General features: G+C 37.1%; 1 protein-coding gene across 4 annotated transcripts; it reads left to right on the top strand.

Annotated features, from left to right (window-relative positions):
* Positions 1-10,647: 10,647 nt before the first annotated feature.
* Positions 10,648-20,023, top strand: LOC121429243 (RAB6-interacting golgin-like). 4 transcript variants are annotated; one of them, XM_041626205.1, is made up of 7 exons: positions 10,648-10,746; positions 12,535-12,635; positions 13,166-13,248; positions 14,907-15,224; positions 16,267-16,368; positions 17,322-17,462; positions 18,843-20,021. In XM_041626205.1, exons 4-7 carry the CDS (start codon positions 15,013-15,015, stop codon positions 19,441-19,443), a joined length of 1,056 nt encoding a protein of 351 aa, XP_041482139.1. In that variant the 5' UTR covers positions 10,648-10,746; positions 12,535-12,635; positions 13,166-13,248; positions 14,907-15,012; the 3' UTR covers positions 19,444-20,021. The 4 variants fall into 4 exon arrangements, with proteins under 4 accessions (XP_041482139.1, XP_041482140.1, XP_041482142.1 ...); XM_041626206.1 differs by having other exon boundaries at positions 10,648-10,732; XM_041626208.1 differs by lacking the exon at positions 17,322-17,462.
* Positions 20,024-20,843: the final 820 nt, after the last annotated feature.

Genomic DNA, 20,843 nt, shown 5'->3' on the forward strand with positions numbered 1-20,843 from the left:
CCCCATATAGCTGGCCCATGCAATAATGGTGTGGGCACCTGGGGAAGGGGGGGGGGGGCATGGATTGCATTTTGTCTCCGTCAGGAGCGTTGCCAGCCCACCCGTTGCCCCCAATAATAAATTAAAACTGACAGTAATGGGCACCAGTGGCAGCACCAGGGGGAGGAGGGGGGGGCATGGGTTGCATTTTGTCTCCATCGGGAGCGTTACCAGCCCACCCGTTGCCCCCCCCCCCAAAAAAAAAAAAATGAAAACTGAAAAAAATATGTACATAGTAAATTCATGAGCAACCTCCTCGAGTTGTGAAGTGCTCCAAAACAGCATTTTTCATTCTTCAATGATTTTTAAAACTTTCTCATCCGGTCATATTTTTTAGTATATCTACAAGGCTAGTATATTCTTGTAAAAATGCACACAATGATACTGTAGGATGGTTATTTTGCCCTTTTCCTATTTTGTTTATTTCCTTTGACTTGTGTTTTCTTCAGCTGTTTTACATTTCTATTTCAGTTCATTTGCATTTCTTAATTTCAGCACTGCCGTTGCAGTCGAACTTAGGTTATATGAGTTAATGATATTCAATTATCATTCATTCATTCTAGGCTTTTCTCTTCTTCATTCCTTCCCTATTCTCTCTTCAGGTGTTCCACTCATTACATCCATTGGCGGTGGAAGCCAACAAAATTGGGGGGGGGGGGGGGTCCACCTTAAATTTTTGGATGGACACAGGTACAAAAATTGACAAGCAAAAAAAAACTTTTCTTCCACAGAAATTTTAGGGGGTCCACCTGAATTTAGGGACGCAGGAAACTCCCGGATGTACTAGAGGACGCACACGCACGGCAAATCTCCCGAATCTAAACTGACAAAACTCATATTTTCGTTGATTTTGCATTTGATATCTTCTACTTGGAGGTCAGACCTGATAATTACTTACCATGAATGTCATCACACGTCAGAAAAAGAAGGAAATCAGTGGAGAAAAGGACATACATTCCTCGGTTTTAAAGCCAAGGGAGAGCCTGGGTGTGGCAGCCGCAGCGCAGAGTAACGATGTACCGTCTCTATACGCCAGCGCCCCGATCCTCGGGCAAGCTACGGGCGCACCCGACAAGGCAGCGGAGATCACTGAAATCAAGGATATGATACGTGCGTTGACAACCCAAATGAATAGCAAGTTTGACCAGATTCTGACGGATTTGACTCGATTAACAACAAGCCTAACTGAAACAAAAGAAAAAGTTGAAATGCTTGAATCATGTGTGTCAGATTCCTCGTCGAGAATATCGAACATTGAGAAAGTCCAGATACCCAGGGTACAGAACGACATCCAGAAGATGCGTGAAGACATGGAGGAAAAGTGTCTTCTTCTTGAGATCCACGACAGAAAGGCAAACCTTCTCCTGTATGGTGTTCAACAGTCACCCAACGAAGATGTCTACCAGAAGGCAAGTGAGGTCTTCTCCAGCTTTCTTGGAATCCCCGCGGCAGACGCTTCGAAGATACCACTCGCCAACGCACACCGCCTCCCAAGCAGAATTTCGCCAGTGACCAAGACCCCGCGACCTGAAGCAATCATCGTCCGCTTCGCCCTGATGAAAGACCGCGACAGAATCCTTCGTGCCTATGAGAATCCAGGACGTCAGCGTCTTCCTGTTGATTCACCTTTCGCCAAAGTTTCAATCAGGAGTGATCTCCCTCCGAGTATGAAGCGAGAGCGAAGCAAGTTAGCATCACAAGCATATAACCTGAGAAAATCTCAACAAATGCAAACCAGAATCAAAGTGATAGGAGCAAAAGTTATTCTACAAACCAGAAAAGCCTCTAGAAACAACGCATCAACCAGCGAATGGACCGTCTGGAGAGAGTAAGTTAATGCTACTATGTTTTCAAATGAAAATGAAGGAGATAAGGATACATCTAGGCTCATGCAATGTTCACTTATTTAGAAATGTTTCTGTTATCCAATGTTGCTAAAACCTAGAAGAATCATCTTGAAATGATGATGCTATTTCGCTTCTTTTTTTATATATAATCAGCTCAAGGTGATCTGGGAAATCACAAAGTCTTTCTATAAACTACACCATTCTGTCTTAATTACTATATTGTTTAATTCATTGCATAAACAGTTGAAGTAGTATCTGAATGAAAAATCATATCATGTCCAATCTTGCTTCTTCGCTTGTGTCATGACAAGGTCATGTTATTCCATTTTTGTTGGATTATCAAGCAGCCAATGTGGCGAAATCTCAATTTTCCCATAACTCAATTTTATACTACAATAGTACATTTTCATTCTTGTCAGTAAGCATGGTAAGCATGATAGGCAACACGAATATTTAGTCAAAAGCATCTTGATTATACTTGGTATCTGAAAGCATATCTGATGGCTACTTTTACATGTATTTTAATCTACGGAAGAAATTCTAACCAACTAAAACCTGACTTGATGCTGGATTATTTTCTCGACAGGTAACCCGGTAATCATGATAATTAGTATACATGGATTAGTATCGAATGAACATACAATAATGTCAATACTCAATCAGCATTGTATTTCATGCAGCCAGACTGACAGATCTTAGGCAGATTTTGTATGCTTGTATTATGACTTGCATGAAACATGTGCCAGGCTAGACAATCTGTCATGTCTGCATAACACCCTCGTTGCAACTGCTACATGCTTGTAGATATTTTAATATAAAGTTTTAAATAGCTTGCATTGTAATTTGATACCGAATTATACTTTACCAGACATGGCAATTTTTCTGCTTGCAATTGCATGCTTGTGAATAATTCTAATATAAACTTTACAAATAATACACGTTGAAGATAGCATGCATTCTAATGTGATACCGAAGTATACCCTGTTATGATTCAGAATATCTTTTTCAGGTATGCAATTTTATCATACATCAACTATTATATTCACTGTACCAAAATTTGCTGAGGCTTGAAAAATTGTGTTTAGCACGAGAAAAAAAAGGGAAAGAGAAGAAAAGTAACCACCAAATAAGCTTGTTGCAAGGAGGTAAGATTGAAAGAAAACGTTACATTCCCTATTCCTCTGCTAAAGCATCTACCACGTTTCAATGCCAATATTTATAACTTAATGTATTGGCAGACAAAGTCCTTTAAGCTGATAAACTTTATTGTGAGAAGTTACACATTCATGTCCTCAGATTTTTATTTCATGTCTATATATGTGTATCCGACAATCTGGATATATGACAATAAAACTGATTTCTGAGGTGAATCGGTGTTTTCCTCTCTGCCATAACCACAGACACTGTCTGCTCGCAGATATGATGTCTTTTTTCTATATATATATATACCATTTATTACAAACATTAATCTTCCAATTCTTGAATGTCATCTTTTTTTTCTAGAAACCAAAGCTCTCAGTATTCTACTAAAAGGTAATATATTACATGGTTTTGGACATGCCTAATATTCATGATATTAGCATGCAAGATGGCAATACTTGCACATCCTAGAGCTTATTTATCTACCCAGCTCAGATACTGTAATTTTAAATTCTTTCATACCTTATTAATGAAATGAGATGATACCCTCTAAGGTCAACTAGCGTATGAGGTGAAAAAGTTTACCAACTTTTCTTACAATGAACTACTTCTATTGTATCTGCACGCAACACATGGCACAGTTTGTTTATCATTGGCTTTACCCCCATTTTTTTTTTTTTTTTTTTTTTTTTTGCATTTTTGGCAATTTGTTAATAATGTGAGCCCGGTGTATACGATTGAATCATCTATACAGATCCAAGGTCTTTACCAATTGGCATTATAGCCATGCTTTACTAATACGTCATTACTAGTGCGTTTTGGCTTACATTGTTATAACAACTACTTGGGTTCATACCAATAATTCTTAATAGGCAGAGCATATATTGATATTTGACTTCACCTGACAACACACTAGTAGTTCAGTGTTTTTCCCGTTTATTTTCCAAATCTGTATATTTACAATATTGGTTATGCAAACTTGTATATCGCACTCTTGCGGATACCCCCCCCCCCCCACTATTACGTGTCTAAATTTCCTGAATGGCTCAATCTAACTCAGGAGTATTGCAAATTGAACGTGAACATTGCGAACAGTTCTCGACACACAACGCTTGATTCTCGATCAACGACCGAACGTGATTCACATCGACGTTAGTTCTATACATCTATAGTTGCATAACCAATGACAAATCGAACTTGGTGCTAGCAAATACTTTGTTTTCTTTTACTAAGAATTGCCCTTTCTTGTTTGCAACTTGTTAAGCCTTGCATCCTTGTGTAAAAAACATGTATCCATCCATCCATGTATGCAATTACTTGAGTTAAATCGCAATACATGCAGTCGAGTCAGCTGAATGCTTCCGTGTGCCCTTATTCTTTTTAGACAAACGGTTGCTAATGTAATTCATGAGATGCAGATGGTTTATTGGATGAATGAGCCAGTTCCCAATGATGCATTTTTTTCATTTTATTACAATGCTTACAATTTCGATAAACGAACTTTGAATCTATTATCGCTTTCACTATTCGTTTCTGTAGAGATAGCAATTTTCTTTGGCATCTTTCCCTGCTCCAGATTCTCAAGCATGCATTGTGTCAGCTGCACATTCACCAATTGCCATTTTGCGTTATGTCAGTAGTAGCCTATATACTTAAAAAAAAAAAAAAAAAAAAAAAACTTCCAATCATTATTGATGTACTGATTTTTTACACTCATTCCTGACTAGTTGCAATTGCATACACTCTAAGAATTCTGATGTTGAATCAGCGTTAGAGGGGTTGGAGGGGTGCCGGCCTTTTCCAGATGTTGCGTCCACCCTTGTTTAAAGCTGAACCCAACAGTTTTGGGTTTTGGGTTGACGCAGCATTTGGAAGACGTCGTCGCTCCTCCGGCCTTTCAACTGTTAAGTTGGCGTTTTCTTTTTTTAGAGTGTAACGACGGAAAGATTGATCTCGATCTTGCATAATATGATAGCAATCTGAAAGCCTTTAGTAACTGGATGAGACCCCTCCCCCCCGAAAACGAATCTGGTTTGAGTTACCATCGATTTGGTGACATTGTATGAAAAAATACTTGTCAATTCACACGCTGTTCAAAACGTGTGAAAGTACTTTTTTGTGGGTCAGGTGGCACAGACTTTATATACCTTTGTTGCTGATGTTAACGTTTATACCAACACAACTTATTTTGGTCTCGCTCCACTGACATTTGTAAACAAATAGTTGCAATAACTGGAGTGCTTAACTTCATGTAATTATATATCTAACATAATAAGCCACAGATTGTTGAAAGAGGGTCATTTTTTATTAAATCAAAATCATAACTACCCAGTAAAAGCGCTGCCTTGATTGATATCAAATATTGCGTATTTGCTATATGATCTTTTCATTGGTTGTTTCCTGTTGATAATATAAGAAAATAAACTTTGTTCTTCATGACTTCATACACTTAAACGGTTTACCCTGTGGGGCTATTGTGGAGAACGTTTTACCTGTTTATGCAACTGGTTTTCAACTGTTCATCGAACATCTGCTAATTGATTGTTATCGTTTTCATAAGGTATAATCAACGACTGTATAATTCCTAAGGGAGAAATGCAAATCATTCTTATTTCCCCCTTATCACGTGGATTGGTCTGTAGCATTCTCAGTTACATCCGTTTTTTATTTTTTTTTCTTCTTTAATTTTTTTTCTTCTTTAATTTTTTAATTATCTTGTTTTCTTTTCTTTCTTTTTTTTGTTTATTCTTTTATTATTATTATTTCATTCACATTGTACATTAGTAATGATCGTTCTCGTATTTAGTCTGGTTCGGTTATTTTTTGTCTCTTTTCCTCCCATTTTACTTGTCTTCATTCAAACTTGTATTGTCTTTTTCTCTTGCACAGCACACTCTCATTTTCGTTTCCAGCAACAGGAGCAGGAGCATGGCGGCGTGTCTACTCTTTTAGCGTATCTAGTGTAATTCTTCCCGGCTCCGACGTCTGATTTGTCTGACTTTCCATTCAGCTCGTTATGCAACGATGACCTGTTGTCCCTTTCATCACAACACGGCGCTTCGTCAGAAAACCTCTATTTTGATACTTACATAAAAAACTACCTGAATGATAATACTGCTGATCTTAACTCAAACTTTGACCCAAATGACCCATGTGGGCAGCTTATTACTTCACAGTATTTTACAGAACAACATTTTAAATCTTTAATTAATTCTAGCAGTCTTGAAGAAGATATTTTTCTTCTCCATCTGAATATTCGTAGTGCCAATAAAAATTTCGATAAGCTAAAATTATTTCTTGATAGAAATCAGTTCCCGAAACATTCAATCATTGGATTAACTGAAACGTGGTTTTCGGAAAATCCTTGTTCTCTTTTTGCACTCTCCGATTTTAATCTAGTTGTTAATAACAGAACTCTTAGACCTGGTGGTGGTGTTGCACTTTATATACCCCAGCAATACGAATATAATCTTATAAATAATATGACTTTATCCAATGACGCTTTAGAATCACTCTTTGTTGAAATCATCAATCCAAAAGGAAAAAATCTGATACTGGGAGTCTTATACCGACCTCCTAATTCAAATACTCGACATTTTCTGGAAACCCTCAATGACTTTTTACTCAATCCTTTTCTGAAAAACAAAGATTGTTTTTTTATGGGGGATTTCAACATCAATTTAATGAATTGCAACAATAACAATATCTCGCAAGAGTTTCTCGAAATGTTTTTGACTAATTCTTTCTTACCACTAATCACTAAACCAACGAGAGTGACTAACACTTCTGCAACTATTATAGATAATATTTTTAGTAATGTAAATTTTCCTACCCCCCAAGCTGGTATAGTTCTTAGTGATATTTCTGATCACTTTTCAATTTTTGCGAAGCTGTCTAAAAATAAACTTTTTAAGAATGAATCATATGATACTTCCTATCGTAAAATAACCGATGATAACATTTCTCATTTAATTAATGATTTAGACAATACAGACTGGTCGACCATTTTTGACTCCACAGAGGTTGATGTAGCTTACGACATTTTTATTACCAAATTAACATCTTGTCTAGACACCAATGTCCCTCTTATCACCCACCGAAAGTCAAATTATAAAAAAATCCCAATACATCCGTGGATCACTAAAGCTATTTTACGATCTATTAATCGTAAAAATAATCTTTATTATAAATATATTTCTAAACCTAACGAAAACTCTCGTTCTAAGTACACTTGTTATAAAAACACCCTTACCACATTATTACGTATTGCCAAAAGGGAATACTACACTTCCCAATTGAACATTTACAAAAATGATATGAAAAATACTTGGAAGATTATTAATAATGTACTGAACAAAAAGAAAAAAAAGCTCTACAATCACAAAAATAAAGTCAAATAATACTATTACAGACGACGCTAATAAAATCACAGGAGAGTTTAATTCATATTTTTCAAATGTTGGCAACAACTTGGCTAAAAATATACCTCGAACTAACAAATCCTTTTCTGATTTCCTTGACGACCCTAACCCCAATTCTATGTTTTTCAGCCCTACTAATTCTATGGAAATCATTAACATTGTTAGCAATCTACAGAATAAGAAAAGCCCGGGGTATGACGGTATACCAAACTTTCTTCTAAAAAAAATCATTGCAGCCATCGTTGATCCATTGGTACATATTTTCAATATCTCTCTTACCACTGGACGGGTCCCCAATAAAATGAAAATCTCCAAAGTCATCCCACTGTTCAAAAAAGGTGATAGCCAACTCGTTTCTAACTATCGTCCAATATCCTTACTAACTTCACTATCTAAAATTCTAGAAAAACTGGTCCATACCAGAACTAGTGATTTCTTCAAATTACATAACATTTTTTCAAACTTCCAATTTGGATTTCGTAAAAATCACAGTACTTCCCATGCAATTTTGTCATTTATAAATAAAGTCACCACTTCCATCGATAATAGTTGTCATACTGTCGGTATCTTCCTGGACTTCTCCAAGGCCTTCGACACTATAAATCATGAAATTCTCCTTCATAAACTATGTCATTATGGAGTTAGAGGGAAGGCCTTGGAGTGGTTCAGGAGTTACTTCACTGATAGGACCCAATTTGTATCAGTGAATAATTGCAATTCGACTACTCTTCCAATTACTTGCGGTGTCCCCCAGGGTAGCCTACTAGGCCCACTTCTTTTTATTACTTACATCAATGATATTAAAAATACATCAAATTTACTTTCATTTATACTTTTTGCTGACGATTCAAATATTTTCTTTTCCCATGATGATATTAACCAACTCGTTAGAACCTTAAACTTTGAACTAACGAATGTTACAGATTGGATCAAGGCCAACAAACTTTCACTTAATCACCAGAAGACAAACTACATGCTTTTCAGTAATAAAGTCAATACTCTAACTGACAGGATTTTCTTTGATAATTTTGTTCTTAATAATGTTTCCACTACTAGATTCTTGGGTGTCGTTATTGACGACAAATTATCCTGGAAGCCTCATATAGATAGTATATGTAAAACAATTTCTAGAAACATTGGAATTATTAATAAACTTAAACATTTTCTCCCTTCCCGCACTTTGTTAACATTATATTACACACTTATTCTACCATATATTAATTATGGAATTATTGCGTGGGGATGTGCAATACAAACACAAATAAATAGAATATTACTTCTCCAGAAAAAAGCTCTAAGAATAATTTTTCAAACACACTTTAGATCACATACTGATATCTTATTTTTTGAAAATAACATTCTTAAAGTAAATGACATATATCTTTTCGAACTTAGTCAATTTATGTTTAAATTAAGCAGGGACGATCTCCCCGCCATTTTCTTTAATATGTTCCGTAAAAATGCTTCCGTACACAGCTACCCAACAAGGCAACGTCTATGTTATCATCTTCCTTTAACAAGAACTTTATTTGCAAAAAACTCGTTTGTCTTCTCCGGCCTGACTATTGGAACTCTCTGCCTCAAGATTTCAAAGAATCCCCTAATGTTAATATTTTTAAACGCAAACTGAAAAAATGTTAATTCTAAAATATTCGTCGCAAACAGGTCAAGCTGAATAACTAAAATAACTAATTTAATCACACTCAACTTTTATGTATATGTGTTTATATTATATACATATAGTCATGTATATTATTTGTTTTACATTCTTTTTTTCTTAAAACTGCAATTAGCCAAGTACCTGCTCCTGCTGCCTGCCATATTTCTTTTCTACTTAGTGTATTGCACTGCTCTGTCCCGTCTGTCCCCCCCCCCCTCACCTCCCCCTCTCTTAAAATATTGTATAACGTAAATATTTCTTTACATGACCCATCAGTTACGTTTTTTCAAGTGCACAAAAATTGTATTTATTTTTAAACAAATTTATTATTACGAACCAATATTTATTTGTTGTAGTTTTATATTGAAACTAAGTTAGGGGCTTGCCTCCTGTACAAGCTTTGCTTTTTTCGGCAAGCCCCTCCGTTTTACTTTCAAATACAAATGTCATTTCAGATAAATTTATTTACTCAATTGTGTTCTTTAAATTTATGATTATTTATGTATACATATTATATTTCGTAGTATTTTCGACCTTGTTTTGTTATGTTTATTATATTATTGCTATGTTCATTATACTATTGTGAAACGGAAATAAATAAATCAAATCAAATCAAATCAAATCAAATTAACAAGCAAAAAAAGCAAAAAAAATGTTATCAACAAAATATTTAGGGGGATAGGACCCCCCCGCTTCCGCCGCCTATGATTTCATCCCTCAGTGACTCCTTAGTTTCTATTTCCATTTTTACATAATCACCCAGACATCCTTTATCACATTCCTTATATTACTGGTTTATCTTATGTATTGGGTTCTTACAATTTAGTTTGATCCTTTCATTATTGGTTGTTATTTCTAATTTAACTAAGTTATGTAAATTGTATATCATTCTGAGATTAGTTGAGGCAACGTAGCCCAGGCAGAGAGATTAAAGCAGTGCACTATACCAGACTTCTTCGGGTTCTGTTCAATTGATGATTGACTTGAGTTTGCTGATTAGAACTTTATCATTTCTACCCCTGAACTTTTAAGTTTTACACCTTACCATACATCTATTTTGAGATAGAACTAAAGTGACTTCACTATATGATCTGTATCATAACAACATAGAGATGTATTGTCATGGGCGGAAATCCCAGGGGGGGGGGGACGTGTCCGTCCCCCTACTCAAAATAGTAGGGGGGGACACAATATCAAATTAATGTCCCCCTACTATTTGTGGTAATTTATGATGGTAAGAAATACATCATTCAAAATCGAAATAAAACATGTATTTTAGGACGAGATACCTTACTTTTGGGATGATAACTTTTTTTGGGGGGGGGGGCTTGTCAAATTTATTTTCGTCGAAATGACCTTACTTTTGGGATGATAACCCTTTTTTTTTGCTTATCAAATTAATTTTCGTCGAAAATTTCCAGCCCTTTGTCCCCCCTACCTTTTGGGAGAGATTTCCGCCCTTATGACTTCAATCTTGCCCACCCCTCCCCCTTTACCCGGTACAAAGTTAGCTCATGAATATTCACTAGCTGCCAAGACTGACAAGAGCCCGATGGCGATGAGGACACGTCAACAATTCGAAGGAACTGTCAGCAAATTTAATTCAGTTGTTTTAGAGTGAAATGGTGAGAAGGAAGTTGTAAGTATTTAAAAAATCACTCAAAAATGGCGAGTAAAGTTGAAGCTTTTATAATATAATTTTAGTGTATTTAGTATTTTTCCAAACAAACTTCGGCATATTTTGCTGCTGACATGGTTACTGTAGTCCCACGTTATGTTTCTTACGTTGGATCACCGCGAAGGAGATGAAAGTAGACGATCGACGAACAGAACTTGACTGGACTTGAGTTAGGTACCGGCATTGGTAGTTCCAGCAAACTATTTCAAGAGAAAGTCTTTTAAATCAAGATTAATCGTTGTAACCGTATTATCATTTATCTAGATGGCCAAATCGTGGTTTTGGAAACCACTCATAAATTTGTGTACGCGCATTTGTGTACAAAGTAAACGAAGGTGGAAATAGGGAACCGTGCGTGCGACTGAATAAAGCGCTGCTGTATGAAGTGAATGGTGGTTACCTATATCACGATAATGCCATCTAGATCTGGTACTTAATGTAAACTTATCTTTTAAAATCATGAAATTTTAGCTCAAAACCAATAGTTCTGACAGAAAAATTATCATGCCTGGGCCGAGGTGAGAATAAATTTGCGCACATTTTAAAAATTATCGTGAAGTTGATTTTCAATCAAAAATTTATCAGAGTTCACAAAAAATTGATAAAAATCATATATACCAAACAGAAGGCAAGATCCGAAAGTCAAATTAAATTGGCAGAATTATAAAGTTGGCCAAGACAAGAGTTTCGCTGGTGTCGCGATCTAAAAAATTCCATGATTGTTTTGCAAAGCTTTCGAAAATAAATCAAGCAGACAAAGGTAAAATAAATATATAAGATAGAGGTTAAAATGTCATTAATTTGGTTGGTATAACATTTTACTTATACTTGTTTGGATACCTCTGCTTGCAAACTGGCGATTTCTTGAAGCTTGACGAGAAGTTCAGATTTTCTCGGATCGGACGGAAAAGGTAACAAAATGCCAATGTTTTGCTAATATTTCCATAAATTGAGACCTTACCTTCAAGAAAATTACCAAACTAAGTAATTTTGGGTCACATTTTCTGTTAGTGATATAAGTTCTTCAAGATTTTGATTCGATATTGGGATATTCGACCGTGCGCAATATTAGGTAACACACGAATTAAGGTCACACCACCATAGAGTCTAACTATAAATATACAAACATTGTACTTAGAACCGTAAGTTAGGTGGTAATTTTATTGGGGTCTATACATACCCAGCGGTGTAAGAAATGGTCTTGCGAGTGGAGTGGCTTATGAATGGAATGTTTGTTATTCGATTCAGAGTATTTAGAGAACTGAAAATAAGGTCTGAAAAGGGGGTCATCAGAGCGACATGTCCCTGTACCACCAATATATATGAGTGCCCCCCCCCCGCACGTACCAGTATGAAGTATAAAAAGGGGGATGGGGGAGACTTAAAGTTTGAACTGGTCATGGATTTCTTTAATGTTCCACAAAATTTTAAGTTGATATTGTTTTTTGTTTTCTAAATGTACAAAAATTCAAATTAAAATTGAAGAAAAGTATCAATATGATTCTTTTTGCAAAAAGGCCTAATAGCAGCAGGTGCAGCCAGTCATTTTATTTTCATATTTGATTTAAATTTAAATACAATGGAAAAAAAAATGTGCCTCATATCTATGACTATGTTAGGCCTACTCATTCAGTTTTGATCTACACATGCTTGATTATGAGATTTTGATGTGTAATGTTAAAAGAGCTGCATTTTGTGGCTCTTTTAAGAAATGACTGATATTGTTATAGTCATTTTTTTTTTCTGCAGTTGAATTTAAATAAAGATGGCATGGACAGGATTTACAGATGAACAGCTAAATGCTTTAAAACAGCAAAATTCCAATGAGGGAGGAATGCCTGCCAGAGGTGGTACGTATAATCTCTCATTGAATTTCATCAAATAATTCTTTATTGTTAGATGTATAACAATCTTTAACTGTACATACTTCTTATCTTTGTCATTAGATGTGTTATTTTATTTTGTATTATTGATATTTTGAAAATAATTATTCATATTGATACTGCTTTAATAAAAGAATTTTATTTTTGTAGGTGCCATTGTGTTTTTCCTCATCCTGCTAATCTTTTGCATCTCCCTCATGGCCTCATCATAATGTCTAATTTAATTCATTGTTATCAATGACTTTATTGAGTAATGGACTAAGCAGTATAAATGCCACAGAACATGTGTGCATATTAATAAAAAAGATTGAAGTTGCTAAAGAATCTTGTATTAATGCACTGGAGATATTAGTATCCAAAACATTAAAAACAGGATAAGAAGTTACTTTTCAGGGACTTAAAAATCATAGCTAGGAAAATGCTCTATACCTAGTTTTCACTGCGTGGCCAGTTTAAAAGTGACAATCCTCTTTCAACTTCATTGTTTTTTCCTTCAGGTCGAGGTCAGCACAACCAGAGGGGCAGGGGAAGATCTGGAGTAATCAGGGGTAGAGGAAGACCAGGGCCATCCCAGGCTGTGGTAAGTTGAATAGCTGGGTCAAAGTAAACATTAATTAGAGGGGCGGGGTTGATCTGGAGTAATCAGGGGTAGAGGAAGACCAGGGCCATCCAGGCTGTGGTAAGTTTAATGGCTAGGTCAAAGTAAACATTATAGGGGCGGGGTTGATCTGGAGTAATATAGCGGGATGGAAAATAGAGATTTGTTTGTTTGGGTAAAGAAGTTTGTTCGCCTTCTTCCATTGTTTACATTCCTTAAAGGTGTTGATTTCGTTTGCTAGTTTTTCTGGGCCAGGCTAGCGATTGGAATGTGGAAGTGAAAGAGGGCAAACTGACTGGGTTGCTACATGTAGGCGTTCAGGACTAATAGAAGTCCATTGGAACTTCAGTTATTTACTACTTTGCTTCTTATTCATGTTCTTCGGCTCGCTTGCATTCTTCAGTGATTAGAGGGGGGAGAGAGAGAGGATGTGAACAGGTGTGGAAGCAAGGAGTGCTGGTAATTCCTTGGTGGAAGTGAGCTGTGAGTGGGAGTGGCTGAAGTGACAAGAGTCGCAAAAGAGGATTAATTGACCGAGAGAGCAGTTGGGGGAGTGGTCAAGAGAGTTACGTAAGTTGGAAGAATAATGGAAAGCCGAGGAACTTGAATTTGGAATCGGAGTACACAATAATTAAGTTCCGTTTTATACACTTACATATAGGCGGATTAATTTCGCGCATTACACCAAAAGTGATAGGGTCGACTTGGGGAAAGGCTTTTTTCGCCACGCGGTGTTTGACCAAAAAGGGGATAAAAAGGGAGTGTTTAGTCGACAAGGGGCAGTTTTTTCGTTCCTGATTTGTTTTGCCGCCGTAGGCCATGTCGGCTTAATTTTTGTCTGTCGTCGGTCTTCCAGCCCAAAGATGCGACGTATATTATTATCCAGCATGTAATTTGACTTTGATTTAGAATAAAACCTGATACACAACTTAACTTCATCGAACTTGTCATTCTTTGACTCCCGTCTTTTTTTTGTACGTGGGCAGCGCAAGACGGTGGGCGGCCACCGGCCGTCTTGCAAAGCTGTGCCGCTACAGTAATTAGGAGTAGGGGAAGACCAGGGCCATCCGAGGCTGTGGTAAGTTTTATAGCTGGGTCAAGGTCAACACAATTAAAGGGGCAGGAAAAAATCTACAGTAACCAGGGGTAGAGAAAGACCTGGGCCATCCCAAGATGTGGTAAGTTTTAGCAAACACAATTAGAGGGGCAGGGGAAGATCTAGACTAAGCAGGGGTAGAGGAAGAACCGGTGCCATCCCAGGCTATGGTAAGTTTTACAGCTGGGTCAAGGTCAGCATAATTAGAGCAGCAGAGGAAGATCTGGAGGAAGATAACTGGACAAAGTCAACCGGAAGTGACAATATTCTTTCCTTTCCCTCGGGTCAAAGCCAGTTCAATCAAAGGGCAGGGGAATATGTGGTATGGAAAAATTCCTTGGAGGCTGGAGCACCTGATAAGGCTAGCCATGCTAAAACAAGGGTTATGGTATATAATGGTAATGTATGCAGTATTTATAAACATTTGTAATGGCGCTAGATATATAAATGTTGAATGTTCTTATTACTGTTACTATCATTAATAATATGTTAAAACATGTCTCTCAGTAGTTGTGACCAGAGAAAAACAATATCTTTTTTATAGCGCCAAACTCCTGTCAGTCCAGACCAAATGCTCTCCAGACCAAAGCCACAGGGTAGCCGAGGGAAACCTGTCTCCTCTGCAGAGCACAGCGTCTGGAGTGAACTTAATGAGCCAACCCAAAGACGACCTCCTCCAGCGAGAAGGAAAGCCCCTCCCCCACCTCAAGACAAGGCTGAAGACAGACAGAATGATGCGCCAAGGGGGAGAAGTGGTGGATCATAGACGGCTTGAGGATGACAGCAAGAAGGAGTCCATGGAATCTCCCAAGGAAGAGGAGGCGGAGAAGGTCAAGATTTTAGATGAAGAGGAAGGACATGAGTGAGTATCGAAAAGGGAATTGCCTAAGGGTTTGCATTAAACCAAGATGATGAAGGTGAATGCCTATACATGCTTTCACCTCAGCTTGCTTTTGTACCCTTGAAATTCTGCTATTACTAGCAGTGGTTCCAAGCATTTGAAAAAAAAATTCCTTTCCATCTGTGAGAGCATAATGTTAGGGCTGGATTGCCTCTGTAGAGGTCATTCATAAATAGTATTAATATTAGAGCTCTGCATATTGTACACTGATCTTGCTATATATGTATATTGTGACATAGCAATGGAAATTATTCTTAAATTTTGTCTCAAATTACAGTGACTATATGATCTGTAATGGGAAATGGGAATGTTCAGAGGTAATCTAATTCTTTTCAAGGCACATATGTTTATTTGTGATGTGATCAGTATGAAAATGAAATCAGTATTTCTTTATTTTGTAATGTGTGTATGTTTTATTGAACAAATAAACAATATCATACTCAATATTTACTCAGTCATGACAATTCGAAAGAACATCATTTCTGTTTCGTATATATGAGCATAATCGTGCATTCTGTTCCAACAAAGCTTGTTATGATAACAGATATGTAATAACATTTTAAATCTGCCCAAATCGTTAAGTTTGTTAAGCTGATAACAAACTGGTAATAGATATTGTGCATTTGTTATTATACGAAGTCTTTATGAAAGTGGACGTGCTATAAAATTATTAAAGGATTTGAGCTGATGATTTTTTCTGTTGCTCTGGTTCGTTGCCTTTAAAGAGTGTACGAACCAGTAGCCTTAGCCCAAGTCCTCAACTACTCGGATCTGACCAGTTCATTACCCATAATGCAACATTCTAAGCAGTGTAGTCGTGTAATATGTATACACTTGACTAATAACACACTGATTCATTACTGAATATTCATATCAAAATAATTATGTACCAAATAGCAAACAGGTATTATACCTCTCATTCTGTTTGTCTTTTCATATTGTAATCGTGCACTCTTTGCTGCTTTACTGATAATTTTCTCTTGTGTTTTACTTAATCCTGCAGGAGAGAGATTTCTAAACTTGAGGAGTTTCAGAAGAAGCAAAAAAAGATGGAGGAAGAGAATGCCAAGAAGAAAAACCTTTTGGCTAGAGCAATAGCAGACAGGTAAGTCTTAAAAAAAATCACACATGGTTCTGACAAAATTGCACTCATTACTGCTTTTGTAATTTATCCTACTGTAGCAGATCATAATTTTTTTGTAAAATAGTTAGATGGAAGAGAGTGGATTAAAATATTATAAAGAGGGTGCTATTACGTTTAAGCCCCTGGGATGATTGAGTTTGTGATTGCTTGGTCATGGGTTATAATTGAATGGGAGAGGTCAATGCCCCACCTCGAATTGTTGGGCTAAATAACCACCTGGTTGGTAATGGGCCTTGTTAGTTATGGCCTTGCTTGTGACAGGCTTTATATTGTTTGGGCAAAGTAATTCGCAATACATTCATATGTTTATGAAGTTGGGTACTTAATACATGCAAGAATTCAAAACATTTGGAAGTGTATATTCCAAACTAACAGTTTTGCAGAGTCTTAAGCTCCACCCAGTTTCAGCCTGAAAAGTCATGCATTGGGTGTGGTTTGGGAATGATACTAGGATATTTTTGGTTGGCTGTCTTGATGCAGAATGCTTAAATGTTTGCATTTTCCATCTTTGATTAGCCTGTCTGTCTCTCATATTAACATGGTTTGGCTTTAATAAACATGTGAAATAGCCATTATTATTGCAACTTATTATTTAATCAAGAGCTTCCTTGTTTTCTAATCTTCAAATAATTAAATATTTCATATTACAATAAAAAATAGAAAGTGTGTGACATCTTCTCTGCCATTTGTAAACAAACAGGATGTGCATTTAACTGTGTTATGGAATTCAGCAAATTTGTTAATAGCATTACCATTTTACACCCAAGTTTTGTGAAAATTTGGGTGCAGTCAAGACTCCATCTATTTCTCTTTGATCTAAGTGTTAGTTTTTACCATGCTGGGATCTCTGGCATAAGGGACAGTTTGGTGAACAAGCTTTTGAATGAAAACTATTTTTTTATTTATATTTCTAGAAAGAAGAAAACCCAGGCAGAAGCCAAGAGATTGTTATATATTCAGAAGGAACTAGCTAAGATAGAATCATTACTAAGCAGTGATGTTAGCATACTCCGAGACAAGATAGAGGAAGCAAGCAGAGATTTCAATGATGCTCAGTGAGTATGAGTCTCCACTGTAGACATTAGGGGGGGGGGGGGTGGGGGGGGGTAAGACGGAAAGGGAGGGGAGATAGAATCATTACTCAGCAATGATGTTAACATACTCTGAGACAAGATAGAAGAAACGAGCAGATATTTCAATGATACTCAGTGAGTATAGTGGGGGGGGGGTAGGAGGCGGGAAGGGGAGGGGAGATTGAATCAACTCAGCAATGATGTGAGCATACTCCGAGACAAGATAGAGGAAGCAAGCAGATATTTCAATGATGCTCAGTGAGTATGGTAGGGAGGGGGAGGGGGGTAGGAGGGAAGGGGAGGGGAGATAGAATCCCTACTGAGCAATGATGTGAGCATACTCCGAGACAAGATAGAGGAAGCAAGCAGAGATTTCAATGATGCTCAGTGAGTATGGTAGGGAGGGGTGAGGGGGGGGGGTAGGAGGCGGGAAGGGGAGGGGAGATTGAATCTACTCAGCAATGATGTGAGCATACTCCGAGAAAAGATAAAGGAAACGAGCAGAGATTTCAATGATGCTCAGTGAGTATGATATGGAGGGGTGAGGGGGGGGGGGTAGGAGGAGGGAAGGGGAGGGGAGATAGAATCACTACTCAGCAATGATGTGAGCATACTCCGAGACAAGATAGAGGAAGCAAGCAGAGATTTCAATGATGCTCAGTGAGTATAGTGAGGGGGGGGGGGTGAGGGGGGTAGGAGGAGGGAAGGGGAGGGGAGATAGAATCCCTACTGAGCAATGATGTGAGCATGCTCCGAGACAAGATAGAGGAAGCAAGCAGAGATTTCAATGATGCTTAGTGAGTATAGTGAGGGAGGTGTGAGGGGGTAGGAGGGAAGGGGAGGGGATATTGAATCACTACTCAACAAAGATGTGAGCATACCCTGAGACAAGATAGAGGTAGCAAGCAGAAATTTGAACAGTGCTCAGTGGATATGATAGGGAGGCGTGAGGGGGGGGTAGGAGGAGGGAAGGGGAGGAAATATTGAATCACGACTCGGCAATGATGTGAGCATACTCCGAGACAAGATAGAGGAAACGAGCAGTGATTTCAACAATGCTCAGTGAGTATCTTAGGGAGGTGTTGGAAATGGCTAGGAGGGAAGGGGATGAATATTTCGTTCATTCACCATGTTCACAAAACATTATATTAATGATTTCTTTTGTTTACTTCCATGTTTGTCAATGGCTATATTGGTTGTTGAAATTTTGAACCAGCAAAAGAAAATCTCACAGTGTGTAGAAATGTTTGATGTTAAGCAGTTAAATGAAATGACAAATTTCTTGCATTAACATGGTTAACATGATTGAGAAACATGAAATGGACACTTTCCAAGGTTTTGTCTTGTTTTCATGTTTTGCAGGCGTCGTTATCAAAAAGCTGAGGCAGAGTTCGTAGCAGCCAAGATCCATCTTCATAAAGCTTCTGAAATGAAGGAGGCCCTCACAGAACATCTATGCACCATTATCCACGAGAACGAACTCCGCAAAGCACGCAAGCTCGAAGAGCTTGTCAGCAAACTTGAAGTTGAAAATCTTGACGAGTTTGAGATTCCGGATGAAACGCCGCCTACCTCACCAGTGCCAATAACAGTCTCTCACCAGCAAGAGGTTACTAATCACCCCTCAAAGGACAATGGAACAGCCCATATATCCAGCAATAACTCAGGGAGCATGTCCAATCAACTGGAACAGTCCATCGTTTCTTCAGGAAGTTCCTCTGACAAACTTGATTCCCCAGCTGCACCTGACATCACGACTCATTCAAAAAGTGCTGAGCAAACTGATGAAAAGGCAAATGAAAATTCTGATAAACGTGAAGAGAAAATTGACAATGAAATAATTGTTTCAACAGTTTCTTGTGACCAAGGTGATAAAAATACAGTGACTAAAATTGAAGGTGACTCTTCAAGTGACCAGCCAGAGGCAGAGCAGCATGTAGAGATTAGTGGAGATCAGACATGACCACTGTTAGTCTTAATCCAGCTAATCCACTTTGTATGTTACCTACAAGGGGACTGTTTCATAAATGCTTTCATAAGATTATGCATGACTATAAGTGATTGGAATATGAAGAGCCAGATTATGAGCCAAATGTTTTTTGTTGATTTTTAACATACAGTCAAACCTGTGTTAGTGGCCTTCTGTGTATAGCAGCCACCTGCCTGTAAAGTGTCACATTTTGTGTCACCTTTATGTTTCTCACATAAATGTTTGTATTCAAATTGATTGAGCCTTCAGCTTAGTTCTTTTTTTTGTATTCCAGTCATTCATGAAATTGCTTGTTACTTAATGAACTCCTTCATGGAACACCCCAGGGGGCCGTAAGTTAAGAGTGACTTTAAGTATGACTAGTGATCCTTTATTGAGGTAAATGATATTCACCGTTAAATGTCCATTGATGATTATTTAGCATGTAAGAAAGGTTCACCAGTTCTTAAACTCGCTCTCAACTTATGAACAGCTTTATGAATCATCCACCAGGTAGGGAGATATTACAACATTTAACAGGGTGAATATCTATTTTGATAATACATTGAAGTACAGTCTATCATTTTTTTTATTTTGGAGATAAATAATTGATTTTTAGGTTTTATATCACAGGAAAATCCTAATTTCGAAAACCATCAATGAGGTGAAAAACAATATTTATCTTAGATAATTAGACCTGTGGTCTTTGTGGAAAGCTTCCCCCCCCCTTTTTTTTAGCTCATCATGTAATGTAAAACTACAATTATGGCTTGAAAAGCTACAGCTTTGGCTGTGGCAGTGCCAAGATTTGAAGTTAGAAGGGGGGGGGGGGCATGAAGAGCTAATATGAAAAAAGGATGCTGATGACAATTTCCTTTGATTGAGTTCCATTTAAACATAGTATATATGTTCAATAGACGATTCTCAAAATATAGAGATAGGATTTAACAGGATATCAATTAATAGATTGATTTGTATTTAAAATCAAAAGGATTTCCCATAAAATTTGAGATATGACATTGCCCCCCCATGCAATTATATACATTATCATAAATATGAATGTGAAATTAAAGTGCATGAAATGCTCTTGATGTTCAGAGTTAAATTGCATAGATTTTTTTAATGTAGATGGGATTAACAAAAGTGCATTTGAATTTAGTTTGATAAACTTTACATACAATCTGAGATTTATAACAACTCAAAGTGTTGGTCCTTATTTGTGTAAATAAGAAAGCAGATTCTTTAAAATAAGATTATAGAATTTCTAATATTATATACTAGTAGTATAGCAATACAGTATTATTTCATATAAAAGAAAATGATTTGGTATTCAAATAGGTTTTCATGAATCTATTTTTGTAATATGACATCATTATAGCGTCCAAGTTTAATGT

Source organism: Lytechinus variegatus, chromosome 15, assembly GCF_018143015.1.
Source record: "Lytechinus variegatus isolate NC3 chromosome 15, Lvar_3.0, whole genome shotgun sequence".
NCBI classification, from domain to species: Eukaryota; Metazoa; Echinodermata; class Echinoidea; order Temnopleuroida; family Toxopneustidae; genus Lytechinus; species Lytechinus variegatus.